The 15,585-nt window shown below is 37.6% G+C and overlaps 1 protein-coding gene across 1 annotated transcript in view; it reads left to right on the forward strand.

Annotated features, from left to right (window-relative positions):
* DNAH7 (dynein axonemal heavy chain 7) overlaps positions 1 to 15,585 on the forward strand; it is a 330,067-nt gene that overhangs the window by 217,062 nt on the left and 97,420 nt on the right. Inside the window, exons 45-48 of the mRNA XM_075610041.1 lie at positions 609 to 772; positions 11,510 to 11,664; positions 13,153 to 13,343; positions 15,072 to 15,205. Coding sequence (XP_075466156.1) covers positions 609 to 772; positions 11,510 to 11,664; positions 13,153 to 13,343; positions 15,072 to 15,205 — 644 coding nt within the window. The remainder of the gene's footprint in view (positions 1 to 608; positions 773 to 11,509; positions 11,665 to 13,152; positions 13,344 to 15,071; positions 15,206 to 15,585) is intronic.

The raw sequence follows: 15,585 nt of genomic DNA on the forward strand, positions 1-15,585 counted from the left end.
CGTTGATGTCCGTAGTGATTACGATGTTATCCTATTTGGATTATGTATAAATAAATTACAGCTCCCTTGATTTTCCCTTAAGTATTTGCCACCCGCAGATTAAAGTGTTATTAAGTGTTACGAAGATGAGCATTTTATACCTTACAGTGTTGTCTGTAGCTGTGTTCTGCCAGAAAGAATCTGCCATAAAACTGAGGTAAAGTACAATGTCATTTGAAGCTGGGCCACACATTAAATAAGTTATGGTGGGTACAAAAAGGACACAAAACCATATAGCATACAGCAAATAATATTATCACTTTTGAGCACATTCACATGTCTCAAACAGGTCTGCAACTCTTCTTTTCACCATTATTTCTAGGCATGCAATGCTTCCACTGCAGCTAGAGATTCCTGGAAATTAAATGTAAATGAGCACACAGTGTCACCTTTTGCTTCAAATCCATTTAAATATGGACCCCTGTGGAACAGAATTGGGGATATGATTTGTAATAAGAAAGCAGAAAGGGGTTAAGTTATGGTCATTGTTTTACCTTTACCAACTCTATTCTGCAATATTAAGTCTTTCTATTCTTCTCAACCTCTAAAATAAGCTTTATATCTTCCAGATGCAAACAAAAGAATGGACATTGATGTGCAAAAGAAACAATATACCCTGCTCAGAAGACTTTTCCCTCACAAGCAGTTTAGGGGAGCCTGTAAAAATGAGAGCATGGAACATTGCTGGTTTACCATCAGACAGCTTCTCAATTGATAATGGAATCATCATTTCGTAAGTCCCATTCAATACATTTTTTATTTGGAAAATTATGCTTAAAGGGGTAGTTAGGGTGGGGGCTCTATTATTATTGCTATTTTTTTTTTTTAAATAAAAAGACAAGACATGCAATTCAAATATATGAATGCATTTAGGAATATAGACCAAAACAGTACAGTATACTGTACGTATGTGCTATGTAAAAGTGTACATTTCATGGGAAATACAGTGGATTGTATGATTGATGCTAGTGGCACAACACAAAAAGATGTAGTAAGATTTACTGTCTTCAGTGCACCGCGGTGGTCACTGCACTGGAGGATTCACGCTGCAGGGGGTCCCATTCAGAAGCATGGACCCCCCGCAGCGCGATCGCAGCAGATACTTTCCTAGTGCCACGGTAAGTCTTGCTAAATCTGTAGTTTGTGTTAGGGATCAAACTAAAATCAGATTGATTTTCCAAAACTATTTACAATACAATACATGTTTACTTTAAAATGGAATGATGAACAATTGAAAGGTCTAATTAACAATGCATTCTGCTTGTGCTGTACCTAAAGGAATGAAAAATAGTTTTGCATAATGAATTATTTGCTTCATTAACTTTATAAAAAGCAATGAATTGAGTCTGAATTAAATTTTGGTATAGTTCAAAAGCCACAAACAATGACTTATGTGGGTTTCATGAAGAAAAAAAGTTCATACTTTTACCCTCCCACTTTGTGCCAGAAAAGTTGTTTATTATTTCTCCGAGTCTTTTAGTTTAAATCAGCTGTGGTTCTATTTCAATACTTTCATTTTTATGGCACTATACAAGGTTTATTCATTTTATTCCAATGCTGCCATTTCTGTTCACAATGTTATTATGAAGTAAAGTTATTAAGAAGCATTTAAAACTAACTTCTGAATTTGAAACCTTAGCATCATTATTTCATTTTGAGTGGGAAATACTGTATATTTTTTCATAAATGTTCTGGGCTGAATAATAAGTAGCACATGCATTAATGCAAATTAGTGTCTTCAAAAGTTTAGAACAGAGAGATTTCTGAAAGCAATTAAGCAATAAAACCAGATGAACCAGATATGTATCAAATCAATTAGGTAATGGGCACAGCAGATTTGGCCTTGGTTTGTAATGATGCCGATGTCATCATTAACCTTCTAAAACAAGTTAACTTGCAAGTTTTTAGTGACTGTGTGACACAAACGGTCTTTTAAAGCCTGTGACAAAAAGCAGTTAATATATTTACTTGTCTTTGACGCAAGTATTTTATCGGTCTATATACAGATTTTTTTTTTGTGTCAGAGAGAAATTGGTTCTACACATACGTATCTCTTTTTTCGGGCATATGTTTCTTGTCACATTGTTCTTGTAAAGAGCATATCAAACATATTGACACTGTAGGGATCACACAGTGCTGGCTGTTTGTTAAGCTCCCTGCTTGTGTCTCTTATTGGTTGTATCCCGCCGCTGTTAGAGACCTGCAGCTAGTACATGCATTTAAATGTGCAATTTATTGAGGGTTTTGAATTGGGGAATTTGGTAGTAAGCAGGCTTGCAAGATTTAGCTTACTAGTATAAACCAGCAGTTTCATAGTCATCCTCTTAATCCAAGGCAAGTCATAGGCCTTGTAGTAGCTGGGGAAAGCCTTCCTAGCAGTAAGATCCTTAATATTCTACTAGTTTTTGGCATGAGTCTAGATATTAATCATATCATATACCTAACAACATAGCCTACACTGTCATGCTTTTTTTTTTCTGTGCCATATGTTTTTTTTTATTAAACGATTCTTTATTGTAGATTAGCAAATATACATTGAAACAAAGCATACAGTAGTATAAAGAAAGCTTACATGTAAAGCCACATAATATTTTTATTCCAAATCTTTAGCTTTTCTGTGAGGTCTGACTTCTTACACATTTTCTCGTATATTTTTTTTTCTCTTTACAGAAGATTATAAAATGAAAGATAAAATAAAACCATAAACATACTAACATTAAAACAACATTTTAAACAAAACAGTGATGGCTTCTAAGGGGTTTATAGACCAGGGTAGGAACAGAGACATACATTAATCCAAGCAGATAAACATAAGCAAAAGACTAAAACCATCATTGACCCAACTCCTGAGCAGCCGTACTTTGAATGTGTACAATTATTGTAAATCAAGACTCTATACAGCCCCCCTCTAGATAGTTGTTTAGCGCACTTGACCAGAATCTTGCGTTTGTCCATCACTCCCTGTAAATGCAATCCATCTATGGATTCATTCTTCTCTATTAGGCACATTTTCATAGTATACTTCCCATCTGAACATAGCTATTGATCTATTCGTTTGTGTTGTCAATTGAGAAATGGAGGGGGAGCTGGATCTAATCCAACAGTCCATAATACACTTTTTTGCTGAAAGAAGAATGAGATCTACTGTATCAAGGTTTGGTCTGGGTTTGGATGAGTAAACCAGGGGGCCATGACACCAAACAAAAAGGGCCTATAATCTGTACTTATCTTCCTGTTTAACAGCCTGTTCAGTAGTTGGGTGATTTTATTCCAGAAATATCTGATCTTGCTACAATCCCATATACAGAGCTCTGGAATAGGGAAACATGCTTTAAACTGGTTTCAGTCCTACCTATCAGGAAGATCCCAACATGTGTCCATCTCAGGCTCTAACTCCAACCCCCTGGATATTACCTGTGGTGTCCTGCAAGGCTCTGTTCTGGGGCCCCTACTCTTCTCAGTGTTCATTAATGATCTTCCCACAGCTTGTAAGGAAGCCTCAATACACATGTATGCAGATGACACAATCCTATATGCACACAGCCATAGCTTTTCTGACCTTCAACACATACTTCAGTCTGACTTTTTGAGACTCGAAAACTGGATTTCCCAAAACAAACTGTTTTTAAACACTGACAAGACTGTAACAATGGTATTTGGGACCAATACTAAATTTGTAAAGCTTCCAGTGACTGAGCTACTGATTAGAACCAACGCTAACACCACCTTAACACCTGTCACTAGTTTTAAATACCTGGGCTTATGGTTTGACTCCCACTTAACATTCAGGATGCACATTGATACCCTGACAACCAAGACCTATGCCAAACTAGGGGTACTTTACAGGAACAAATCCTCCCTAAGTCTCCTGGTCAGAAAGCGTATTGCACAGCAGATGCTAATGCCAATTATTGACTATGGAGACATAGTATATGGCTCGGCACCTCAAACCCACCTTAGCAAACTTGACACCCTCTACAATTCAATTTGTCGTTTTGTTCTCCAATGCAACTACAACACACATCACTGCGAAATGCTCAAAGAACTAGATTGGTCATCACTAGAGTCTAGGCGCAAAGTTCACCTTTCCTGTCTCACCCTCAAATACTTTCTGGGCAAGCTACCCAGCTACCTGAACAAGCTCCTCACCCCTACCACATGCAGCACCTATCACCTGAGATCAGACTCCAAAAGACTATTCATGGTCCCAAGGCTCAACAAAGTATCCGGACGTTCCTCCTTCTCCTTCCGTGCACCCCAAAACTGGAACAACCTACCAGAGACTCTCACATCCACCACCAGTTTAAGTTCTTTCAAATCTAAGGCTGTCTCACATTTTAACCTGGTCTGTAACTGTTTCATACGCTCATAATATATATTTTCTTTAACTGTGCATGCAATGTCTTGTATATAATGTATACCTTGTTCATTTATGTAACTGTACTTGTAACCATGTATTATTTGTTTTTCTCTGTGCCCAGGACATACTTGAAAACGAGAGGTAACTCTCAATGTATTACTTCCTGGTAAAATATTTTATAAATAAATAAAATATACAAAGCAAAAAATTGCAATCAACGCAACCACATTTAGAACAGTTGCTGGAGATATCTTGTCTAAAAAAATGTAATTGTGCCGGGCTAATATAGGCTCTGTTGAGAATCTTAAATTGCATTTCATGCTAATGTGCTGCTGGGGTTGCTTTCCTCAGCCTATTAAATGACTGCAAACTTAGATTCCAGTCTGGGAAATCTCTCGTCCAATTGGCTGAGGCCCTCCCAAATTCTTAGATCCCCTGAACTTGTGAGAGGTGTATATATATATATATATATATATATATATATATATATATATATATATATATATATATGTCAAATTTTAAATTTAAATAGGGGATCTGGTTTTAGAAAAAAATCTATACATCCACATTCAAAAACTCTTAGACTGTTCTCGGATAATAGAAAATATATAGTGTTTAAGTTACACATATGCCCAAAAATTGCCTGATCCTGATATATTTAGCTCTATTTGTGCTTCCTGAAAGGAAAGCACTGACTCCCTCTCTATACTGTAGAAATGATACAGTTTATATAACCCCATAGATTCCCATTCTCTAAAGACTACAGATTCATTGCCCACCTGGAAATCTGGGTTTCCTACTAATGGCAAGTATTTTATTAGTGCTTCGGGTTCCTTTAAAAGGCTCAGGAGTTTCTTGCAGACTCTCCTTGTGTCTGCGAACAATATATTGTTTCTTACTAGTATACTTTGATCTTAAAATTGTATAAGGGCTGATAAGGCTATTGGAGCAGCAATATCTCTCTCTATCACAGGGAGCGTCAAAACGTGCGTGTTCGTTCGTTAGCCATTCTCTTGCTATTTAGAACAGAGATGTATAATTAAACTTTTTGAGATCTGGGAGGGAACAACCTCCTGAATCTTTATGTAATTTCAGTTTTGCCAGACTGATTCTATGTTTCTTACCTCCCCAAATAAAACTTGATATCTCTCTATTTAATCGTTGTGAATCTCTTTTTCTTAGTAATAGTGGTAACATCATTAACAAATAATACATTCTTGGAATACCTGTCATTTTTAAAAGACCTATACACCCAAGCATACTTAGTGGCAAATGTTTCCAAATACTGAGATTTTTGCATAATTTGGCTATACCAGCACTAATATTAATATCATATATTTTTTTAGATTTGACGGGATCAAGATTCCCAGGTATTTTATATTGCTAGTCGCTATTATAAAGGGGCATTTTTCTTGCCGTATCGGTATTTTGTTTAATCCTATGTTCAGGACTTCTGATTGTGTAATATTTATTTGGTAGCCTGAAAATGAATCAAAAATATCTAGAGTCTCTAGAATAACAGGGAAGGCGATTTTGGGTTTGTTTATGAACAATAAAGTGTTGTCCGCATACATGGCAAACTTAATCTCAGTATTCCCTATCCTAATCCCTTCAATTTTTTTTTACAATTCCTCAGATAGATAGCCAAGGGTTCCAGGGCGATGGCAAACAGTAGAGGCGATAGTGGGCAGCCCTGTCTAGTCCCTCTCTGTAAATCGAATATTTGTGAAGGAAAGGTGCCCGCAAAATCCCTAGCTCTTGGGTTGGTATAAATCCCTTTAATAGCATTCTCAAATTCACCCACAATCCCAAATTTCTGTAACACAGTATATAAATGATCCCACACTACCATATCAAAGGCCTTCTCAGCATCCAGACTGACAAGGCATGGGGACACGTTAGTCATGTTGTTTTATACCTGTTGGATCACATCAAACACTTTCCTAATATTTGAAGTAGGGTTTCTTCCCCATGTGAACCCAGTTTGGTCTGGGGATATTACAGATGGTAGATGGACTTTTAATCTTTCGGACAGAACTTTTGTATATAATTTATAATCAATGTTTACTGTAGTAGCGAAATTGGTCTATATGAAGCCACATCATCTGGGCTTCTGCCGCCTTATGAATTACTTTGATATCCGCCTGCGTAAAGCTACTAGGGCATTCGTCACCATTTAATAAACAGTTAAATAGTCTCGTTAAAGGGTCTACCACATTCTCACCCAGTGTCTTATAGAATTCAGCTGCAAACCATCTGGCGCTGCCTTTAAACATTTTAAGACATTGATTGCCTTTTGAACCTCAGTTTCCTGGATTGATAATTCAAATCTGCTCGTGCTTGATCTGAGATTTTTGGGGGCAAGATTTTACTCCAAAAAGTCTTCTTGTTTTGGGAGGAAATACTTTTTGGGGAATTAAGGTCCTTATAAAAAATCTCAAATTGTTTGGCTATATCCTCCTGTGAGGTGAAAACGTTCCCTGAGTTTCTATCTCTTATTGAACTAGTGAGGTTCTGAGGTCTGGAGCCTCTAATTAGGTTGGCCAGGAGTCTCCCAGATTTATTGCCATATTTATACAGTTTAAATTTAAAATAACTGAGGTTGGTTTCTTCTCTTTCCTGGGCTACCGATTCAAATTCCTCCTTTTTTAATATAAATACAGATGCAGCGGCCATTATTCAAACATAGGTTGAGATATATTCACAAGTTTTGCCGGGATAGACATAATGGCCATCAGATTAACACAGCAGGGGTCCCTGCTGTGCGAGTCCTACCGGGGTCTGCCTCTCTGTAATCGATGCACAGTAAGAGAGGCTGAATCAGTCACTCTAATTGCGTGCCTCTCACAGGCGGGTTTTATTTCATTTTAAACATTACAGTAATGTAGCAGTGGGTCTCCGGAGCTGAACCGCACTGATTTCAGGTCCGGGGACCCCTACTTCCCGAGATGCAGGCCCCGTTATGGGGTGCCGGTATCTCCTATGCATTGAAATGTCACGATCACGTGACGCGAGACATTTACATACATAGGAGATATCGGCACCCCATAACGTGGCCTGTATCTCAGGAAGCAGGGGGTCCCCGGACCTCAAATCAACAAGGTTTTGCTCTGGAGACCCCCTGCTACAATACACTAGTAATAAAATTAAAATTAAAATATGTAATAACCACCAAAACACAACCCACCCCCTGTACTCCCACATAAATCCATATTTAATTTTTTTGCACACAGTATTAATACCATAGGCCAGCGGGGATCCCAGGGTGGTCCCGACGGGTGTCCACAGGCCCCACAGTGCACCCTGGGTACCCACGGGTGTCTGGGGCCCCTCGGGTGGTCCCCGCTAGACTCTCTTACTGCGAGTCTATTACTGCGAGGCAGACCCCAGTAGGACTCACACAGCAGGGACCCCCAAAACTTGTGCGGATCACTGACAAATCTCGAAATCCATTTCGAGATTTGTTCGAATAGCGTCCGCTGCATCTGTATTTGTTTATGGGTAGGTGAGGGATTTGTTTTGTATTCATCGTATGCTTTAGTTAGGTTTTCATTTGCTAGTATAAATTTCTTGCTAAGCGTTCTATTGCGTCTTATGGAGAAGCCAATGATTTCACCCCTGATCACTGATTTCCCTGCTTCCCAAAACAAGGCTCAGATGAACAACAACACATGACATATTACACCGTGTCACACATGGCTTCTCCATTTTGGCTTTATTTTTGTTAAATAAATCATGACACAGTATAATATGTCATGTGTTGTTGTTCATCTGAGGTTGTATTGACCTCATTTTAAGACCTGCTAAGGAACAGATGATTTTTATTATGTCCTGATATGTAAAATCATAGAATTCAAAGAGGGTGTTCTTTCTTTTTCACACCACTGTACATGTGTATTGAAGCTCCCTTACAAGCTGTAGGAAGATCATTGATCCCCAGGGGCCCCAGAACAGAGCCTTGCAGGACTCCACAGGTGATGTCCAAGGGGTTTGAGTTAGAGCCCTAGATAGACACATGTTGGGATCTACCTGATAGGTCGGAATGAAACCATTTTAAAACATGCTTCCATATTCCAGAGCACAGGAGTTTGTTTAGCAAGATAACATGATCAACAGTATCAAAAACCTTTGCAAAATCTAGGAATATTGCACCAGTAAGTTGTCCCAGTTCCAGTATCCAGTATCCTCCTTAATGATATTACATGGTTGTTGATGGCTAGATGGCTGGAATATATTGTTGATGACTTTCCAGAAGTTAGCTGGATTTGATATATTCTGGTGAAGATTGTCAGAGTAATACTGTGCTTTTACGTTTTGTTTGCCTATATTCCACAGGCATCTGTAGTTATTAAGATCTTTGGTAGTGCCAGTTACTTTGTAGCTTTTCCACAAGGCATCCCTAAGATGGTAGAGCGCCATAAGGTCGGTTGTAACCCACGGAAGGTGGACCCTCCATACTCTTATTCTGCGTAGTGGAGCATGGGTATCACAGAGTTTTAAGAAATCAGATTGGAAATAGTCGAGTGGAGAATCCGAGTCGGGAATTAAGTCGATTCTGTACCAGTTGGTAAGATCAGCCAGAAACTGTTGTTTCTAAATTTTCTAGTGAGGAGAACTTTAAGGCTTTGTTGGGTGGTTTGATTTTCCTTACACAGTACACTATTGCATGGTCACTGAAAATGTCAGGTAGGATTCCAGAGGATTGGATTCTGCTGGGACTAGAGGAGAGAATCTAGTCTAGCAAAGAATGGCTGTGAGATTTCAGGTTTGTTGGATTGGGTTGGGAAATTAGTTGCATTAGGTTAAGTGATTTGAGTTGTATCTGGATTTTGTTGTATCTGGATTTTGTTGTTTTTAGGATCGAGCCAGTTGTAGTTGGAACCCCCAAGTACTTACAGCTCACTCTTCTCATTCAGAGAGGAAATTGAGCCAAGCAACTGGGGGATATCTGTCAGGGACTGTAGTGGGGCTTTAAGGGGGCGGTAGATGCCAGCAATCAAGACGGGCTTAGAAAAGGGGAGGCAAATTTTGACAACTAGGATTTCAAAAGAGGGTGGGCTTGGGGGGCAATTTAGCAGCTTAAATTGTAAGGTGTCTGCAGTATAAAATAACACCCCTCCTCCTCTCTTTGACTTATCTTTCCTAGAAATGTAGTATCCCTGAATGGTGATATTTGCATCAAGGGTTTAAGGGCTTAGCCATGTTTCTGTGAGAATAATGACTTTGGGTTTATGCATAAGGCACCATGCCCTTAGTTCATCTAGTTTGGGCAGCAGGCTCCGGATATTCATATGGGCGACAGACCTTTTTTCGAATTTGAAGGAGGTATTATGTTGCATAAGTCTATATGTTAATTATCTCCAAACCTCACAATATGTTTTGCATGGTGTTCAGAAAAAGTCATTAGTTAAGTATCTTTCAGTGAGAAGCTTTGCCCTTGATTTTACGATTAAACACTTGTTTTAGTATTCATACCAAAAAATGCAGGATGAAAATCCTTCTCTTACTTTAATTTAGTTCCAGAATATGCTTGATAAATACTACCAATCATTTTCCAAAATACTTATGTTTTTAGTATGGTAGTGTATATAATCTACTGGTCTGATTTTCTTCACATTTGTCAGTGTGCCATTATACAATCTAGGGATTAGTCTTACACCATAATGGAGTTATTCAGTAATTTTGCGATACTGCTGATTGGGGCACTACCTCACAGAAACTTCCATTGATGTCAGTGGATGTTTCTAATTCCCCATCTGCAGTCACACAGTTAAATAACTGCTTAAGTCTCTCATATGTAATATAGTGTAGAGTTCTAGGTGTTTCTTTGATCCTGCAAAAAAGTTGGTTCATTACAGGTGGTGATAATGCCCTTTAGTAGTTGTTTTGCTAATATGAAACTAACACTTCAGTTCAGATTCCAGTCAGAGAATATTATGAGTCAGAACCACAGTCAAAATAGAATAGTGTTAATATACAGTACTTAGCTTTTATTGGTGATAATACGCTTACATAAACGATTAGCTGGAGTACAGATAACGCTCCAAAACCTCAGGAGGAACCCCTTCATTTTATGATGTCCTGGGAGAGCGGGGAACACAATAACAGGTCCTGGCACCTTCACGTCCAAGAAGAAACCTCGCCCTTCCCCCCCCCCCCCCCCCCCCAGGCATCATAGTTTTATGCCTTTGTTTAGTTATGATCCTAAACCAATCACAGCTCATGTTGCAGTTAAAAATACATAGATTACAAGCCCCCCACACCCGACCCCTTTATTCTGTATCCAGCCCCCCTTAGCACTAAGGACTAATATTTTTCAGCATTGTGCACCTACTGGCTTTCATTACAAGTTAAACCAGAGCCTGGTACAGCAGTACACCAATTAACAAGACATCACTATATCTTTTACCTCTTAAGAGCCTAGTACAGCAGTATACCAAATAATAAACTAGTTAACCCTTTCCTTTATAGGGAAGCGTCACTAACTTTTACCTCTTACACTACCGTTGTTTAGGATGAAATATCTTCGTAGCCTTTAGGACATATTGTACCAAGAAATGGAAGAGATTCATGACTACATATACAGTATAAATAACTATTATGTTGGTCTCTTAAAAGGTATCGCAACTTGAAACAAACCTGAAATTCAAGGGAATTCTTTGCTGACCACATAATTATGCACTCCAAGGCTTAAAGTTAATTATATATTTCTGGAGAGAATCAAGATTTGCCTATTATAAAACAGATTTTTCACTTGCCAATGTATATTTCTATTCTAGCAAAGTTTATTAAATTAAGTTCATCATAACATTGCTATTATTGTCAAACAGATGCCAGGCTAATGGAAACATAAGCTTAACTTTGACTGTGCGAGGGTTCTTTATTAAAGATGTCATCTGATAATTTTTACTTTATTTTCTGGTATAAAAACAAGACTGATTAAAGACTTTGTCACCTTTTATCTAGCTAAATATATTTGCATTAGTCATGTCTTTGTTTTGATTGAAGGCTAGAGAGGTTGAAGTCAAGAAGCCACATAGAAGGCTGAATATGTAAAGAGTGTAATGTATAAATAAGAAATATTAAGTGCATATATTAATGCAATTTCAGGAATGGAAGGCGGTGGCCTTTGATGATTGATCCACAGGGTCAAGCAAATAAATGGGTGAAGAATATGGAAAAGGCCAACAGCCTTCATATAATTAAGCTAAGCGACCCTGACTTTGTGAGAACATTAGAGAACTGCATCCAATTTGGTACTCCTGGTAAGCGACAATGACAAAGGTAGCAAATGTGTTGTTTTTAAAGAAGTCAGTAGGTGGCACAGTTAACCAGAGTTTAAAAAGCCTATTTTTAAGAACAATGTTGTTACGGAATTAAGGCGTACTGCATCTTTTCTACCAATTTCATATTGATCATTAATCAAATTAATAGCTATATTAACAGCAGGTGGTAAAATTAGCATGCCCAAAGATTAATTTGTGGAAATTCTCTTAATTAGCTTATTTTAATTGTTCTGTGAGGTGTGGCATATTTATGCATTCATTAAAACTACATTTGTTTTAAAAATGCGGTTTTTACTTTTAAAATGCATATTTTATTCTTAAAAACTTATAAACTGTTTCTAAAGATGTACTTAACTTGTTTTATATCATTTGATGCTTCAAATGAAATATTCCCCTTACAATAGATATATTATTCATATAATATTATACATTTATTTGGTTTAAATAATTAGCCAGGAAAGATGGTTTGTTGAATACTGTATGTCTAATTTAATTTTTTTAGTGGCATTATGATGTCCACTGGATGTTAAGGCCCGACACGCTGCTGGCCGTTATCATTTGGGGGTTTTTTGTGCTTCTTCTATTCTTTACATTATGGAAAGGGTTGCAACCATGTAACTGCTAGACTAGAAGGCCACAGAACTTCGACCAATGTAATGGTTAAAGCTCGGGTTCTCAAATGTTAATAATCATTTGGAGCATGATAAAATGTACATGTAATTACAGTATGTCCATCAATATATTTTTTTATTCGTATAACATGTACATGAGAAATTCTGGACCTGTACCTTAAAGCCAGACTTTGATAGTGATAGAAAAATCAGACTGCAGGAGAGAGCATCCTAAAGGTCTTTAGGAACCACCAGAGGTCCAGTGACCAAAGTTTGAGAACCACCATAAAATAGAGGTTCAGTGAGGCATTTTAAATATGCATCTCTGAGAAGCAATTTATCAAGGTAGTTTTCACTACTTTTGCTCCATTCATCTCAGCTAGGGATATTTGGAGTTTGCTATAGGAGGAGCTAAGGATGAGTTACTAGATGTCCCATGCATCAAAATATTTCCACCAGGTCTTACTGGACATAAATTACTCTTACTAACAATCTGTACTAAATGCAAGACACTTGTTTAAAAAAGTTATTACATTTGACACAGAGCAATGTGTCTAGATACACTTCCATAACTTTATATACATGACCCCGACGAAGTTTCCCATGTACACAAAGTGCTGCACTAAATTTATTTAAAAAAAAGACTGCAGTGGAATTTTTATTTTAGTTTGCAATGCGACACCCCTGGGTAGTCATCAGCATCCTAAAGAAATATTATCTATTTATTAAATCTGAGGTTTTTGTTGCACCATTTTGTGCAGCCACAAGGCTTTGATAAATTATCCCCTCTTTACTTAGCTCATTTAGAAACAATAAAAATTTTACAGAAATGGTTTAACCTGTAATGTTCTTGTAGTGTTGCTGGAAAATGTGGGAGAAGAGTTGGATCCTATTCTAGAGCCTCTTCTGCTGAAGCAAACATTTAAACAAGGAGGCAGCATATGCATCCGACTTGGAGATTCCACAATTGAATATGCTCCTGATTTTCGGTTCTACATTACAACTAAGCTGAGGAATCCACACTATTTACCTGAAACCTCTGTTAAGGTTGGTTTATATTATTGACATGTAATACAGTATATATACTGTTTTTTTCTGCGTCAACATTACAGTAGGCCACCTCAGTTCTAAAATGTAATCTGCATAAAACTCTGGACTATTTGATTTTGTGACCTCATGGAGAAAAGACAACACCAAATTGATTAGAAAAATTAAATAAAGGATATTTTGTTTGCACTTGAGGTCTATAGTTATGTCTTTTAACTTTGTGCACTAAAGAATCCCAGTGTAAGCTTTGGAAGGCATGAAAAAAAGTTCCATGGTTTAGAGATTTGCACCTTCAAAATTCTGCATACTGTATACTGAAGTGCTATGTATAAACAAATATATATATATATATATATATATATATATATATATATATATATATTTCATATCCTGAACTTAATTCACGATGACCATTCTTTTATCACATACATAATGATTGCAACTGAAATACTTTCATATTTACTGCATATTTTTTTGACTGATGTTTATCTTACTTTAAAGTTCACATTTAAATATTATGCTCTTTTTTTTAACAAATTAGAAATAATGCTTTTGAAAGTTCAAACATGTTGGTTCAACTCAAAGTAGTGGTTTCATTTTGTTACTTAACAAAACTTAAGCCTTAACTAAACTTAAACTTAACATGGCAAAAACAGAACTCCTCCTACTTCCTCCCAAACCTGGCCCTATTTCCTCCTTCCACATTACTGTTGGAAGTACTATCATTCACCCAGTAGCCCAAGCACGCTGCCTAGAGGTCACACTCGACTCCCCTCTCACAATCTCTTCTCACATTCAAAGGTAGCAAAAAACTGTCGTTTTTTCCTCCTCAATATTACCAAGATATGCCCTTTCCTCTGTTGCTCGACTGCAAAAACTCTGACACAGACTCTCATTCTCTCCCGTCTCGACTACTGTAACCTCCTGTTGTCTTTCTTTCCTGCCTCTCATCTGTCTCCCCTACAATCTATCCTAAATGCTGCTGCCAGAATCACTCTACTCTTTCCGAAATCTGTCTCAGAGTCTCCCCTGCTGAAATCCCTCTACTGGCTTCCTATCAAATCCTGTATCACATACTCAATTCTCTTCCTCACTTTCAAAGCTTTACATTCTTCTGCTCCTTCTTACATCTCAGCAATAATTTCTCGCTATACACCATCCGGACTCTTGTGTTCTGCTCAAGGATGTCTTCCTCTACCCCTTTTGTATCTAAAGCCCTCTCTCACCTTAAACCCTTCTCACTGACTGCCCCACACCTCTAGAATGCCCTTCCCCTCAATACCCGATTAGCACCCTCTCTATCCACCTTGATGACCCACCTTAAAGCACACCTGCTTAAGGAAGCATATGCGTAGCTGCATGGCTGATAATTAACACCTCATACATTGACCTTAGCCCCTTGCAGACACACTTACCAGAATGCCCTCCTACTGTCTCTGTACGTTCTTCCAACCAACAAATTAGATTGTAAGTTCTTCAGAGCATGGACTCCTTTTCCTAAATATTACTTTTATGTCTGAAGCAATTCTCCCCTTAATGTGTTATTTATATTATTTATATTATTGTCACGTATATTACTGCTGAGAAGCGCTATGTACATTAATGGAGCTATATACAGTAAATAAAGACATAAATACATACTTACTTGAATAAGATACAAACAAAATATTGTTGTGAGTTTTGACATTCCCATTGAATATATTACTTGTGTACGTCTTTATCATTCAGGTTACTTTATTAAATTTTATGATAACGCCTGAAGGATTGCAGGATCAGCTACTGGGAATTGTCGTAGCTCGAGAAAGACCAGATCTTGAAGAAGAGAAACAAGCGCTGATTCTTCAGGGGGCAGAGAATAAAAGGTGCCACCTACAAACAATACTCTTACTTTTCTGTTAGCGTTCAATTAAAAGAAACTGGGGACTATACTCCAGCTACAAAACTAGTAGTGCTAAATAACTAGGAAAACGCTATATTTTATACCATGTTGTGTGATGAGCAATTAAACATAATAGGACAACGATTCATAACACGGAATGAAACACAGGCAAAACAGAATTTGAAATGCTATTAATTTGTGGATTTTGGCATGAAATTGTCCAAGTACAGCTCTACCCCGTTATAACGCGATCCGTTACAACGCGAATCCGCTTATAATGCGATGCAAGGGTGGCTCCCAATTTTCGTATTTATGAATACTTTACAACACGATTATTGGTATTTTAAATACTTTATTATACAA

The sequence above is a fragment of the Ascaphus truei genome, chromosome 7 (assembly GCF_040206685.1).
Source record: "Ascaphus truei isolate aAscTru1 chromosome 7, aAscTru1.hap1, whole genome shotgun sequence".
Classification (NCBI taxonomy): Eukaryota; Metazoa; Chordata; class Amphibia; order Anura; family Ascaphidae; genus Ascaphus; species Ascaphus truei.